The 14,390-nt window shown below is 53.1% G+C and overlaps 2 protein-coding genes across 3 annotated transcripts in view; one reads left to right on the top strand and one right to left on the bottom strand.

Moving 5' to 3' along the window:
- The window catches only part of Srpk1 (SRSF protein kinase 1), a 36,285-nt gene extending 33,360 nt beyond the window's left edge, over positions 1-2,925 (top strand). For both annotated transcript variants that reach the window (XM_005084900.4, XM_040732081.1), the window contains one exon: positions 675-2,925. In XM_005084900.4, coding sequence (XP_005084957.1) covers positions 675-859 — 185 coding nt within the window. In that variant the 3' untranslated portion in view covers positions 860-2,925. The remainder of the gene's footprint in view (positions 1-674) is intronic.
- Positions 2,926-5,530: 2,605 nt separating this feature from the next.
- On the bottom strand, positions 5,531-14,388 carry Lhfpl5 (LHFPL tetraspan subfamily member 5). The gene is made up of 4 exons (XM_013124305.2): positions 13,595-14,388; positions 10,056-10,292; positions 7,476-7,511; positions 5,531-6,080 (listed from the first exon to the last, which is right to left on the bottom strand). The coding sequence occupies exons 1-3, from the start codon at positions 14,004-14,006 to the stop codon at positions 7,501-7,503; spliced, it is 660 nt and encodes a 219-aa protein (XP_012979759.1). The 5' UTR covers positions 14,007-14,388; the 3' UTR covers positions 5,531-6,080; positions 7,476-7,500.
- Positions 14,389-14,390: the final 2 nt, after the last annotated feature.

The raw sequence follows: 14,390 nt of genomic DNA, 5'->3' as shown, positions 1-14,390 counted from the left end.
AGCTTGATAATGTCTTCACTTTGTAGACGGTGTCCAGTTCCCTAGCTTAGGGCAGTCCTCACCTCAGACTCAGCCAGTCTTCCTGCCCAGCCTCCTGAGTACTAGAGTCACAGGCATGAACTACATCTTGTTTCTGTATATGTGGAGGATGAACGGAAGCCGAGAATGAAGCTGGAAGGATCTGGAGATCTGGTCTGCTGTCTGTGCCCTTAGGAACCTGAGCAGGAGGCATCCTTAGAGAGGTTAAAGCTCGTTTGAGCTGGGAAAGTGCTCTGGCATGCATGGCCTTTGGAAAGGGCCCCCAGTCTCATTGTGTGGACAGGGTTCTTGGTAGCCTTTGCCCAGGAAAGCTGCCAAGTGATGACCTCAGATTCCTCACAGGGGCTGAGGCCTGTAGATCTCAGCTGCCAGGGTTTCAAGGTCCTTCCACAGAACGTCTGAAAACTGTGGGTGCAGCTCAGTGGTGGAAGACATGCCTGCCTTGCAAGGGTTGTGTGATCCAAGTGGTGCCCTGAGGCCATTCTGTGTATATTTGTCATGCTGTTGGCTTTTTGTGTGCAAACCGTTGGCTTGTTAAGACGCACCATTTGCTAGAGGGAGCCAGCTGTTCAGAAGGCGGTGCTGGAGCACACCACAAGGCTTTGGACTGTGTGACTCTTGTGCTGTCCCCACAGGTGACCTGAAACACATCACCAAGCTGAAGCCGTGGGGCCTCCTGGAGGTTTTGGTAGAGAAGTATGAGTGGCCCCAGGAGGAGGCTGCCGGCTTCACAGACTTCCTGCTGCCTATGTTGGAACTCATCCCTGAGAAGAGGGCCACCGCTGCTGAGTGTCTCCGGCACCCTTGGCTCAATTCTTAAGCCCCTCCTGCACGCTGCAGCGGAGTTCATCAGGCTGACCCTCCGACCCTCCCCTCTGAGACTTTCCCTCTTCCCTTTCAGGGTGAAGCTCTTTTCTTCAAGGGCTTCTAAAATTTTTTTTTAATCCAACATGTTCATTTGGGTTTGCTTCCTTGACCCTGTGGAAATCCCCACAGCCACTGGACATCCTAGGTGAATTTGGCCTTAGTTGGGCTCTGCCAAAGACTAGAAGTGTGAACAGCCCCGCCCTCTGCCCTGCCCTTTTCATTAGGTTGCAGCACCTTTTAAAGGGGGCTGTGAAGATCTGGGAGCCCTTCTTATTCCCCACTCTAAGAGTCGGGTTTCTAGTTCATATCCCGCTGCCAGCACCAGTCAGGGGAGGGGTGTGAATCTGTGAGCAGCAGAGACATTAAAAGTGCTGTGTCCAGGCCGCGTCATCCGCCTGGATTCTTTCTGTGTTCTCTATGTTCACGTTGTTTTTTCCTGCGACTTGTATGCTACATTTTTCGATGAGCAACAAATTTGGTTACCAATATCACTGTTGAAGGCACTGTCTGATTTCTCTTATACTCTGAGTTCCTGGAATTTTGATTCTGATTTTTCATGTAGACTAAACAGAACCAGTGAATGATATTTCCCGAGAGCCTCCAGTGTTGTGCAGATAGCCCTCTCTGTGTGTCTCTGTTGCCCTGAGCGCTTGCTGTGGTCCACACGTCTGGCTTGGACGCCTCCTGGCATTTGGCTTGCTCAGCTTAAGTTTACTCTCTCATAACTAGAACCCTGAGGTGACCCAGACAGGAGATGTGTGTTCCAGAGCTGTCCTACTGGAGAGTGTTCCCGCATTCCAAGTCCTTCCCAGACAGCTCCTGGCATCCACTCACAGCTTTCCCTGCCTTGCCTGGAACCCTGTCCTTGATACAGTTTCTCCGTGTGGCATTGCTGTTTCATTTCTCAGAGGCTCGGAGGTCTTCGGCGAAAAACCCTGGGTAAAGAACGGCGGGGAGGGGATGGCACTTTTCTTTTCCCCCTGTTGGTTTTGGTATTAGCCATCCTGTGCTGCTATTTCCTTGTATAATGTCAGTTTCTAACTACAATTTTGAGATGATTGAAATGTACTTGAGGCTTTTCTTAATGCAAAAAGGCTTTGTGAATTTTGTTTTCAGATCAGCCTCTCATAAACTTGATTACCTAAACATACATGTTCCTCGGGTGAAGTGAGCACCAGAAGAGAGGTGGAATTAGCTGCTTGCTAATTAGCAAAGACCAATGGGTCTTAATTACTGCACTCTCTGGAAACAGCTCAGTTTCTAACTTGCAGAAAGACATGGGCCTGCAAACCAAGGCTCTCCTAAGCAAGCTGAGCAAAACTGGCCACTGCCTCCTTCCTGTGTGTGAGCCTGGAGAGTCACCCGGGATGCACTCATTCGAGAGCAGGCTCGTGGAGCTCATCAACTTCAACTGAGGAACTGGCCAGCCATTATTGGCTCTTGATTGGTTATTCCTGGAACCAGACGTGTTCCTGTAGAAAGAGTTTTAAGTCAGGCTATCTATGCACCTATCTGGAATAAAGAGAGCAGATGACATCACATAACGGCAGGGAAACCCTACATCATGAGTTCTTCTCCACTCTGGTGTCACTGTATTGACATCTAAAGCAATAGCAGACCCACCTGAAACTGCTTCTCAGTAAGTCACAGTGGCAGGATCACAGGAATCCTAGTGACAGAACCAAGAAACAAGCCAACAGCAGGCCTATTTTAATCATGAGGGGAGAACCTGGAACTTCATTTTGGGAACAAGTCCCACCAAATAAGGGCTCCCCCCTATTCCTTAGGGAGCCAGAGGACCTGGGAGAGTTGGAAGAGGCAGCAGCACGAGCTGTCTGTCCGTCCATGGCCACCCTGAGATTGGCTGGGCTCTGTGGCTGCCGTAGAGGCCAGGTCTCACTGGAGGCCTGCTGTTGGCTCTTGGTTAAAAGCAAAGCCCTGGTATGTTTTATATTCTTTCTACTGAGTGCATTGTTTGTGTCCTCACAAATGCAGAACAATAAACAGAGTATTTAATAACCTGCTTGTCTCCAGAAGTTTTGTCTTTGTTCCCCAATTAACTGTGCGATAAAATAGTAACATAGGCACTTTCATGGGGATGAAATTTTGCTCTTAACTCTCAGTTGTGGAGTTGAAGTGTATTTTGGAAAATTGTAAGAAAGTTATTTACTACATTTAGGAGCTGGGGAGGTGGCTCAGTAATTACCACATAAACCTCACTAAAAAAAGTCAGGTGTGGAGTTTGAAAATGAAAAGCATGATGACCTTGAGGGGATGGGAACAGGATCCCTGGAGCTTCGGGTTCAGTGAGACCCTATCCAGCCAACACAACCGAGGAGGCCCACAGTGCTCGTCCGGCAGCCTCTCGGTGGAGTGCACACACATGGGAAGGGTTTTTACTGCCAGATGACACACAATGCAACCATTTCTGGTTGAGCAACTGGCTCGATGGAGTCTCTGTTAGGTCAGCTGTCCCTGCCTAATCCATTCCCTGTGGTAAGTTCCTAGAGGAACTTTTGAAGGCCTCTGCTAATGGAACCAGAGAAGGGAGGGGTCAGGTCGTTTATTGGGACAGCCTGTTGAGCCCTATGTGGAGTCTTAGCATTTGCTGTGCTGAAGTCAGGGTCCTGGCATGTGCTAGGCCGGTATTTTACCTGTGAGCTTCTCAGTCTAGCTGTGAGGACCACAGACCAGGCATATCCAGCCCTGATTACTTGGTGTACTGGTGAGATTGAAAACTTACAGGTTTTTTGGTTTTTCAAGACAGGGTTTCTCTGTATTGTTTTGGAGCCTGTCCTGGAACTCACTCGGTAGACCAGGCTGGTTTCGAACTCACAGAGATCCGCCTGTCTCTGCCTCCTGAGTGCTGGGATTAAAGGCGTGCGCCACCAACGCCCGGCTTTTTTTTTTTTTTTTTTTTTTGAAGTTTGATATTCTAAGCAAGGAAGTGTTCTCTGTGCTGCTGAGACATGGGTTTGCTAGGTCTAGAGGGTGACTGGATTGGAAATGACCACAGCAGACCCCGCTCTCCGTGAGTGCTCTGAGGTTAGCAAGCGTGAGTTTCCAACTCTTCAACACAAACTGTGCTGCTTGTTGCAGTGGCCCAGATTCTAAAGGAAGGGTGTGGAGATCAGCGTGACTCAGGCCCGGATGACAAGTAGGTTAGTAAGTGTTGCATATCTCAGAGACAAGGCTGTTCAAGGTTTCTGGAACATAACTGCGCTCAAGCAGGACACTGTAGTAAACACCCATTTCAGCAGAAAATTGAGGAGCTGCAAAATGTAACTTGTTTTTCTTTATTTGTATTTCCAGTTCTGGCTATCCTGGACCTCACTGTAGACCAGGCTGGCCTTGAACCCAGAGATCCGCCTGCCTCTGCCTCTGCCTCCCTAATGCAGGCATCAAAGGTCACCAAGCCAGTGCAAAAAGTAACTTTTCAAGGAGCCCAGGCCTGGGAAGATGACTCTACAGTGAGTTTGGATTCTCAGCACACAAAAGCCTGGGCTGGTGCCGGGCAACTGTAGCTGCAGGGCAGAGGTGTAGAGTCAAGAGAGGCAACCATTCTGCCTTAGTCAGTAGACTGGATCAGTGAGACAGCCAGGCATGGTAGCACACTTTAAATTCCAGTCTGGGGGCCGAGGCAGGTGAATCTCTGCCTCCAGGGCCTGTCAGAGCAAACACCAAACCACGGCCCTCTGGTGCCCTATGTAACCCCGTGTGTGTCCACTAACAGACAATACAAAGAGCCCCAATCATCCCCACCTCCCAGCATCTCTTGGATTTGCTAGTAGAGTTGGGTAGGTGAGATGGGGGGGGGTCAGTCCCCGGCAACGGGTTAGGGAGGGGCGTGGCTTTTGTCTGTCTCCCCAGCCCTGTCTTTGACTTCAGACCCTTCTGAGGAAGCAGGCTACCTGGGTGGCTATGGAGGAGGATGGTCCCACCGAGGAGCCGAGATACCAGGTCAACAGCTCATCCTGCTGGCAGCTTTGCTGAGATGCCGTCAGGTCAGTGTTGCCCTAAGCCCCGCCCCCACCCAACCCCCCATCCTACCCCCACCTCCTCCTCCTGGGGCCATGTGTCCCTTGGCACGGGTAGTTAGTGAGGGCTGCAGGGAGCACCTGAGATTTCAAGTTTACATTTCACGCAGAGTGACTGGATCTTATTTTTGACCCAGTCAAGGTATGTAACCTGCCCCCTTCCCCCTTGAGGTCCTCAGCCTCGGCAATCGAGAACTCCACCACATCTGAATTTCGTTGTGCAGGGGGACTTTGTTAGATTTTGAGACAGGGTCTCAAATAGTTTAGGCTGGCCTCATACTTGCGATGTAGTGGAGGGATGACCTTGAATCCTCAATGGTTCTTCCTCTACCAGATGCTAGGGTAACAGGTGAGTACAACCCTGCCTTAGTAAAAGGCTTTGCCCGTTTTCTTTGTCGGTGTTGGGGATCAGGTCCAGGGCCTTGTGTGCACTGGACTCGACAAGTTACGCCCTCCTCCTAACTCCTCCCTCTTGAGCCTGTGGGCTCTGAGCTAATTGACAGGGCAACTGGGGCACCACAGCCAAGTCTGTTCCCAGGCAGAAGATTGCCCATCAGGTATGTCAAATCCCAAGTTTCTCACAGAAATGTACTGTAAAATTTATTTCCATGTAAATGGCAAATTCCTGAAGCTAGAAGTCAGTTCTGGCTGGGACCCTGGGGCACCGTGGGAAATGTGGTTTGGGTTCCAAGGAGGAGTCAGATTGAACTTGGGAATTTCTTGACCCTATGTCTGGTCTCTCCCTCACCCATCTCTGAGCAGCAACGGGAAGTAGGGAGAAGCCAAGGGACGCTGTGGACCCCAGTCTCGGGCCTCTTCTCACTGTTGGTGGAGTCGTAAAGCTCGGATCCCTACACAGGGACCGGAAGCCTGGTGTCCAGCAGAAAGGCCACCGAAGAGCCAAGCGGCTTGCTCACGGGAAATGCTAGCTAGGAGGGAAGCGTGGGTCTCTGTGGGTCAGCACCCTCATGCCCCTCAGTCCCTGAATGTCTTCATGTGAATCACTGCACGTCTGTGGGCTGCGGGAGACTGGAGGGTTCTACCCTGTGCTGAGACTCTGTGCCTCAGGACGCTGGAGGGAAAGTCCTGGTCTCTGAAGGATCCAAGCCCTGATTTTCTCGTCTGGGAAATAATGCCCTGAAAAAGGAAACAGAAAAGACTGCTAAGTTATAACACTTTAAAAGCCAATTAACTAAGCTCGACTCGGCGACCGTGGTGGCGCACGCCTTTGATCCCCGCACTCAGGCAGAGGCAGACGGATCTCTGAGTTCCTGGCCAGCCTGGTCTACAGAGTGAGTTCCTCATTCTAGTGTAGCAAAAGATGGGCTCACTAGCACCACGGTGAACATGAGGCTGTGGGTGGATTCCACTCAGAAGAGCAGAAAATTACAGTGGTGTCCCTGAGTGTCTGCAGGCAGCAGAGTCAGTCTAGACAATGGCACAGCAGCCACAGTGTGGGGTTCACGGTGGCCACTGGAGAGCCATGGGAAGAATACTTATAGACATCAACTGTGCTTTCCAGATGTGGTTCCTGTTTAGAAATGCGGTCTGTAGTTCCCTCCTGCTATAGCACAGCTGCCTTCCAACAAGCTCCCCAGTTGAAGTGAATATGACGCGTGTGCACACAGACCACCTGACCCTCAGTGAATGGCATCTATTAGACATGACACTGAGGGAGAAGAGGTGATTCTGGTGTCTATTTGTTTTTTACTCTTAATTTCTAAGTCATTTTAGAAGCTAAAAGGCAATAAAGGAATCAGTACAAGGCTGGGTGTGGTGGCTACACCTTTAACCCTAGCACTGGGGAGGCAGAAGCAGGCGGATCTCTGTGAGTCTGAGGCCAGACTGGTCTACAGAGCTAATACCGGGCCAGCCAGTGCCACACAGAGAATCCTGTCTCCAAAACAAAAAGAAATCAATACGCCATGCCTCCTTTGGAATCACACTGAAACTGGTTGGTAATTGCTTCTTTTTTTTTAATTTCAGCTATGCAGGAACAGAGAGAAACCTAATATTTGGAATGTCAAATAATTCTATTATTTCTATGAGATTAGTTTTGTTGAACATTGCTTTTTTTCCTCTGTAGCTTATTTTCTTCTGTATTAGGTTTTCTAGCATGGTTTTTTTTTCCTTTTTTCTTTTTTTTGGTTTTTCGAGACAGGGTTTCTCTGTACTGTTTTGGAGGCTGTCGTGGAACTCACTCTGTAGACCACACTGGCCTCGAACTCACAGAGATCCGTCTGTGTCTGCCTCCTGAGTGCTGGGGTTAAAGGCGTGCGCCACCAACGCCGGCTGCATGTTTCTTATGAGTCACTTAAAATTCTTCCTGAGAATCAGAGCCCAGATCATGATGCGGGCTTCCGAGAATGCTCTCGTCTGTTCGCCAGGCTCCACTGGTTTGTGAGAGTAACTCTTGGCTATTTCACATCTCAAGATTGCTCTCACCCTGAATGTCACAGGTCCCAACCAGCTCCCTCCCCTGAGGCTGCCCACCTGCACCCAGCCTGACTCAGCCAGCCCATGCAGACTCACCTGCCAGAGTGTCCATCGCCTGCCCTCAGACTTCCTCTGGGGAGAGAACACAGTTCATGAGGAGGCTGCCTGTCTGAGGCTGAGTTCTGCCTGCTTCCAGCTCTTCAGACTCTTTCCTGCTTGTTCTTTTGTTGTTGTTGTTTTGTTTTCCAGACAGGGTTTCTCTGTGTAGCCCTGACTGTCCTGGAACTCTCTATAGACCAGGCTGGACTCAAACTCAGAGATCCTCCTGCCTCTGCCTCCCGAGTGCTGGGATTACAGGGGTGTACCATCACCCACTCAGATTCCTCTTTCTAAAGAGCCTCTTGTTGGCTTTCAAGAAGGCAGCTGCATTTCCAGCAGCGAATTCTAAGTTAGGACATGGCCTCCTCACCATGCTGTAGTCGGTCTTTACACCGCACTGGCCACTGAAGCCCAGGGGCCGGAAGCAGCGCTGGAAATGGTACTCGTGGGGCCAGGGGGGAGAGAAAAAGTAGACACTGGAGTGGCAGGCAGGGGAGTGGGTGTCTCCACACCCATGCTTGTGTTTTCTACGGGCTACCCAAGCCTCAGCACGACCTCACTTTGATTAACATAATTAATATGACATTAACTTGCTTTTGTTGTTGTTTTTTGTTTTGGTTTGGTTTTGGTTTTTCGAGACAGGGGTTTCTCTGTGGCTTTGGAGGCTGTCCTGGAACTTGCTCTTGTTGATCAGGCTGGCCTCGAACTCATAGAGGTATGCCTGCCTCTGCCTTCCAACATTAACTCATTTAAATCATAGAACTTGATGACTTTGGGGCTTGGATGTGAAGGGGTAAACTAAACTCAAGGGCTTCACTTCTAATAATTTAGAAATAAAAGAACCAGACCCTCACTCAGGCCCCTGCTTTAGCAGCCATGACAGGCTACAGAAAGGACACGTAGGCCTCTGACACAAGGAAACTCCAGACACTCCTCCCCGCCTCAGCCTCCTAGATGCTTGGTTCCTGGGAACTGTTTGGCCACCAAAGAAACTCCAGGGGGACCAAAACCTCCCTGTAGTCTCCAGGGTACAGTTCTGAAGGGTGTTCTTGGCTGCAACAGAGACCAAGCGAGCCCTGGTGAGAGTGAGGGGTCACGAGATGCCTCTTCAGCCCCTCAGCAGAGCAATCATGGTTTCCACTAGGGTTCTTCAAGGTCAAAGTGCTTCTAAAAACAGCTCTTCATTCTAATGTCTGCCCCATGCAGTGACTGCTAAATTCCAAGAGGATGAAATGTGGGCAGAGAGGACTCTGCCAAGACTGAAGGCAGGTACCCAGCACTCAGGAGGAGAAGGCACCGGCCATTTCAGTCAGGAAAGGCCATCTGCGCAAGGCATCCCTCAGAGAGGGTCGGCACGAGGGACTGCTTCTCTTTGACGAAACAAGTCTTCAGTTACGAACACTGCATATGCGAAGGCAGACTTAAGGATAGCTCTGCCTGGAGGCTGAGCACTACCCACAGTGCTCCCAACGACTGCTTCACCTTCCTGGAAAAGTCTGAACTCTGGAGAAGACGCCGTGGGAGCAGGGTGCCACAGGAACCCCTACACTGCCTCACATGCTCTGTGTGTGGTGAAAGGAGACATCACCCCAGCCTTGCGTGGAGAAGGCTCTCTGTAAGGACATCACCCCAGCCTTGCATAGGAAAGGCTCTCTGTAAGAACTAGTTTCTTTCCCTAAATGGGGTGCTGGGGGATCCAGCAGCTACAGGGGTCCCCGTGAAGGAGGAAAGAGATCTTGACCCAGCTCTGGCAATGTGCAGTTCCCAATACTAGTTACAGATGGGTGTGCTCCAGACTCGACTAGAGAAGGTCTGGCCTCTGGGCTTACAGTTTCTCCTTCGAACGAATGTCATTGGTCCAGGCCCAGTATGATGGCACTGTCCTCAGGAGGCTGGGGAGATCCCTGACATGTCTTAGGAGTAATGGCGGCCACTGCTAGGCACAGCACCTGGAGCTGTGAGACCGGTGCTGTTCTCTGACCAGATTAACACTGACACTGGAAAGGCCCCTCGGGACAGTTGGAAGGAAGGGCCCAAAGGAGATGGGCTTAAAATCCCAGACAACAGGAGGCCAACATGAAGCAGGTTTCCCAGGAATCCATGTCCCAATTAGCCCCACACTGCCCCCTGCCGGAAGAAGCTGACCGGTGGCAACGGAGTTGGACAGACAGGAGAGGCAGCCTGGGAGCCCATCCCATCCCCACTTCACGGGCTGTCCATTCAATACCATCACGTTTCTAAGGCCACCCACACCCCACCCGTCCTCCCCAGCAGCCCAAACCTCCTACCCCGCCATGCTCTCCACCTGCCGCCCCCCCATGACGACCCAGCTTCAGGGCCTCCCAGGGGGACCCCAGCCAGCTGCTCCCTCAGCCGTATTAGGGCTGTTTCCTGCCCGTGGGTCTTTTCTGCATGGCCTACCCGCTTTGAACCCCCCGCTGGTGCCCTTTCTCAGGGAGGACAGGCACAGTGTCTGGTTTTGTCCCTACTCAGGGGACCCAGACACACTGGACTTGTGAGAGCCACCGTCCCACCCCGCCTCTCCACCCACAGTCCCTAGAGGAAGACAACAGGTACCTTTGCCATCAGCCTTGTAGTCATCGGGGAGGAGCTTATCCTGCCGATAGCCCAACACAAAAGCCAAGAAGGAGAGGATGAGAGCATCTCCAATACTGAGGATGGCCAGCATGAAGGCCCAGCGGATGGTGCAGTGGCCCAGCGTGTACTTGCCCGTCTGCTCGCCACACATCCGCCGCACCTCACTGGAGTCCCACCCGTCGGGGTACACCAGGCATCCGATCATCAGGCCTGTGGCTAAGGAGACAAAGGGCACTGGCGGCTTCCGGCCGGGCATGTCCCTGGCCGCCTCCCTCACACCTTAACAGCTTTTGTCGCCCCCTCGGTGTCGGGGTTAGCCTTGGGAACCACGCGGGGTGGGGTGGGAGGCAGCCTCTTCCACCCATGCTAAATACAAGTGGAGAAGCTCACGAAGCTCAAGTCCCGGGAACCAGCAGTCGGAAGAGATGCAGGGCGGGGCTCCTCAGCCAGGTGGCTCTGCCCCGCACCAGGCGGTCCTCTGTCTGTCCTTCTCCCAGTCTCACCCTGGACTCAGCAAGACGCTACCCACTCTGGCTCCAGAGCCCTCCAGCCTTCTGAGAGATGCCCGCCCATCCTCCACCCCCAAAGCAGGTGTAGCGGTGCGGCAGGCGGTAGCTTCGGTCAGCAGAGCCTCTCATTCTCACGGCCCACCGTACAACTCAGGTCCTTTGACCAAATGAAGGCGGGCCAGCCCCCTCCCCGCTTCTCACTTTATTCCAGAACCTCCCGTGCTCTTTCCCTCTGCAGCAAGGACAGCGAAGACAGCCGGGAGCGATGAGCGCAGACCCATGGGGCCCATAGCACAAGAGTCCAGTGCTTCAGGCCACCGGAGGGGCAAGACCTGGTTTCTCAGCGCCCCTGCCAAGGGCTTATAAAGTGCTTCATCCTCACCGGATCCCCAAGGCATGGGGTGCTGTCACCAGACCCTACAGATCTCGAGCGCTGGGCTGAGTGCTTTGAATGCCCCCAAACCTGTATGCTGAAATTCTAACCCTCGGAGCGATGGTTATCGGAACACAGGGCTTTAGCAAGTACTTAAGCTATGAAGCAAAGCCTTCATAGACGGGGTTAGCACGCCTATAAAAGGGACCCCAGAGAGACTTCCGGCCTTTCCTTTGTGGGCGGAGCAAGAAGTCGGCAGTTGGCAGCGTGAAGAAGACCCCCACCGGAGCCACATTGTTCCCACCGGAGCTCAGTTATCCAGCCTCCAGAGTCGTGAGAAATAAGTGCCCCCCTCACATCTGGAATTTGTTGCAATAACCCAAATTCACTAAGATGAGAGGTTACCTCGAGTCAGGGAATACAACTGAGCCTGATGGCAAGGACATCAGTTTTCCTCTCTCCTTACCCTCACCGGGTTCTCTGGCTTCGTGGAAAATTCTGAGGTAACAGATGAATTCCCCCAGTTGCTGGTTATGGGGCACAGCGCTTCAGCACACTCTCTCCCCCTCCCTCCGCCCCTCACAACACAGCATGGAACCCAACACCACCTTTGTCCTCACGCCACATAAATGCTTCATGGGATGGCACTCGGCCACCTCAGCGCTTCAGCTCTGGGGCCCAGATAGTATCTCAAATAGCCTGGGGTTCCTCCACCCAGGCCTCTGTCCTGCTGCCCATCCTGTAGCCCTCCTGAGGGGGAGGACCAGCTGGCAAGCACAGCCACCCACCACAGCCCCTTCCTGATAGGACCACCGTGGACTGTTGTCCCTACCACCCAGCAAGGCTCGGAGATGGCTGGGGGCTGGGGAGGAACGCAGGCCAGGTGAGTGGCCTACATGTCCGAAGGGGAATTAAGTCTGTCTGCATTGGCTAAGTGCTCACCAAGTCTGAACCCGGACTTTGTAAATTCAGGAACACTCTCTACTGGGTCCTATGAGACTTCACCAGCAAATGAAGGGTGTTGTGAATCATGCTTATAAAATATGGGTCACAATAAAAATGGTCTTAGAAGATGGACAGTGGTTGACCCATACCTTTAATCCCAGCCCTCAGGAGGCAGAGGCAGGTGGATCTCTGTGAGTTCAAGACCAGCCTGGTCTACAGAGTGAGTTCCAGGATAGCCAGGGCTACACAGAGAAACTCTGTCTCAAAACAACAACGACAAAAATGTTCTTAGAATACATCTAATTTGGGGGGCTCTTAATTCTCCCAGGGTCTGATTTGCCTGCTGGCCTGCTATACCCTTGACCAACTCTAACCCCCTCTGCTGGCCTAATTCCTCAGCTACAGCTGGGGTCCCCTCTGGCTCTGCCTGCCTGAGATCCAGGCTCCTGGTTCTGACAGCCTCTGACCCCGTCAAGGTAATACTACTTTAACCAAAGATTTGCGGGCACCTTGTCTCCAGCGTCCCCACCACTGATGATGGGCGTCTATGGATGGTTAGGGACTAACATCGAAGGCTGCTGAAGGGCGCAGGTCCTCTCTTCCTGAGCGCCAGTGGAGACCAAGAGCAGCTGACCTAAGGGTCACCTGAGCCTAGTGCAGGGAGGCGGGCAGGAGATGCCTCGCCTTGGGACCCCACAAGCAACGCCTACCTGACCTGGTTTCAGAGGGCCCAGGGTGTCTGGACACCACTACCTTACAACACAGTGACTCAACACAGAGTTCGCACCCAGGGACGAAGACTCTCTCCACAGTAAGAGAGGGGAGGGTAACACAGACAGCCCAAAACCCTGGAGTCTCCCACGGGGGCGGTAGGAAGAGGCAGAGAGTGAGTGTAGAGTTCCGGGAAGTGCCAGCGCCGTAGCCGTGGGGATGGATCCTAGGCCACATGGCAACGGCCTTCTTTCCCACCCCGGGAGCCACGCCTGAGGTATGGTGGTCTGGGTGTTAGTACACCTACCTGACTGCTTCTGCCAGAGCCCTGTGTCGCTCACCAAGGCTCTTCTCTCTGGCATGAGTTGACCAAACATTGCCTCAACCTTTTTTTTTTTTTTAACTTTTAGCTGTGTGTGTATGTGACATCCACACTCTCGGCCCATGCCACAGCGTGCTTATGGAGGTCACAGGACTACTCAAAGGAGTCTGTTCCTCACATTATGTGAGTCCTGGAGATTGACCTCCGGGGATCAAGACATGGTGGCAAGCAGTCTTTCCGTCTGTGCTGTCTCGTTGACCCTGCCTCATCCTTTCTAAGACTCAGACTTTCCTCACAGTGTAGCCCAGGCTGGGCTGGCACACACAGCAGTCCTCTGCCTCTGCTTCCCAGGTGCTGGGATCACAGGTGTGAGCATACCCAGCTCTACTCAGGATCTTCTGTGGAACACTCTACAGGGCCAGGTGGTGGTGGCACATGCCTTTAATCCCAGCACCCTCGAGGCAGAGGCAGGTGGATCTCTGCGAGTTCGAGACCAGCCTGGTCTATAAGAGCTAGTTCAGGACAGGCTCCAAAACAACACAGAGAAGCCCTGTCTCGAAAAATAAAAAAAGAAAAAGAAAAAAGAAGAAGCCTCTGCAGGAACGTGAAGCCACAGCTGTGCCCTGGGGCTGTCCCACCCGCTGCCAGCCCTGCTCACCTGCAGCCAGCTGCATCCAGGCACAGATCTTGTAGACGGTGGCAGTGTTGCAGACGAAGAACAGGCTGAAGCAGATGATGGAGCCGATGATGAGGAACATGGCCAAGGCCACGAAGAACATGGCTGTCTTGAAGGCTCTGGAGGGGATAGAGGAGAAGTCCAGAGGGCCACCCTTGCAGATGAGTTCCGACGACAGCACGTTGCCCACGCAGTAGGAGAACAGGCCAAAGTAGCCGGCCTGCGGCGTGCTCACACTGTCGCCTATCCAGTAGGGCTGGATGAAGAGGGCCATGACCAGCACGGAGAAGCAGATGGTGAGCGTGCCCCACATCACTCCCACGGCGCGTGAGTTGCGCACGTAGTTTGTGTGGTAGATCTTAGCGGCCTCCTGGGCTGGCAGCAACTTCACCATGGCGAAGGCCGCAGGACTGGGACGGGGGTTACTGGCTGGTTGAGGGTTTACAGCTCTAGGGAGCAGGGCCGGGTCGTGGGTCACTCCTCAGCCTGGTGTGAGGAGCGGCCTGAGGTCAGTGTGAGCGCGCCCCCGGCGTAGCCAGGCGCGCAGCAGACCAAGCTCAACCGTGGCTTCCGAAGACGGCTTCCCAGGAACCTGTGTCCGCCCAGACCGGGAGGGTCCCGGGTCTGCTGCCTCCTCCAGGTCGGTCAGAGTCTGGGCCTGCGCCGCCGCCCTGCTCTCCCCTCCTGCTCCCCCTTGCAGGCCCCGCCCGGCCGGCTCTGCCGAGCGCGCGTTTCAGCACCACGGCCAGCGCCAGGGCCCAAGGGCGGGGCCTGAGAG

Source organism: Mesocricetus auratus, unplaced genomic scaffold, assembly GCF_017639785.1.
Source record: "Mesocricetus auratus isolate SY011 unplaced genomic scaffold, BCM_Maur_2.0 Super-Scaffold_100027, whole genome shotgun sequence".
NCBI classification, from domain to species: domain Eukaryota; kingdom Metazoa; phylum Chordata; class Mammalia; order Rodentia; family Cricetidae; genus Mesocricetus; species Mesocricetus auratus.
The sequence above is the reverse complement of the archived record's forward strand: the minus strand, read 5'-3'. Positions and strand labels throughout refer to the sequence as shown.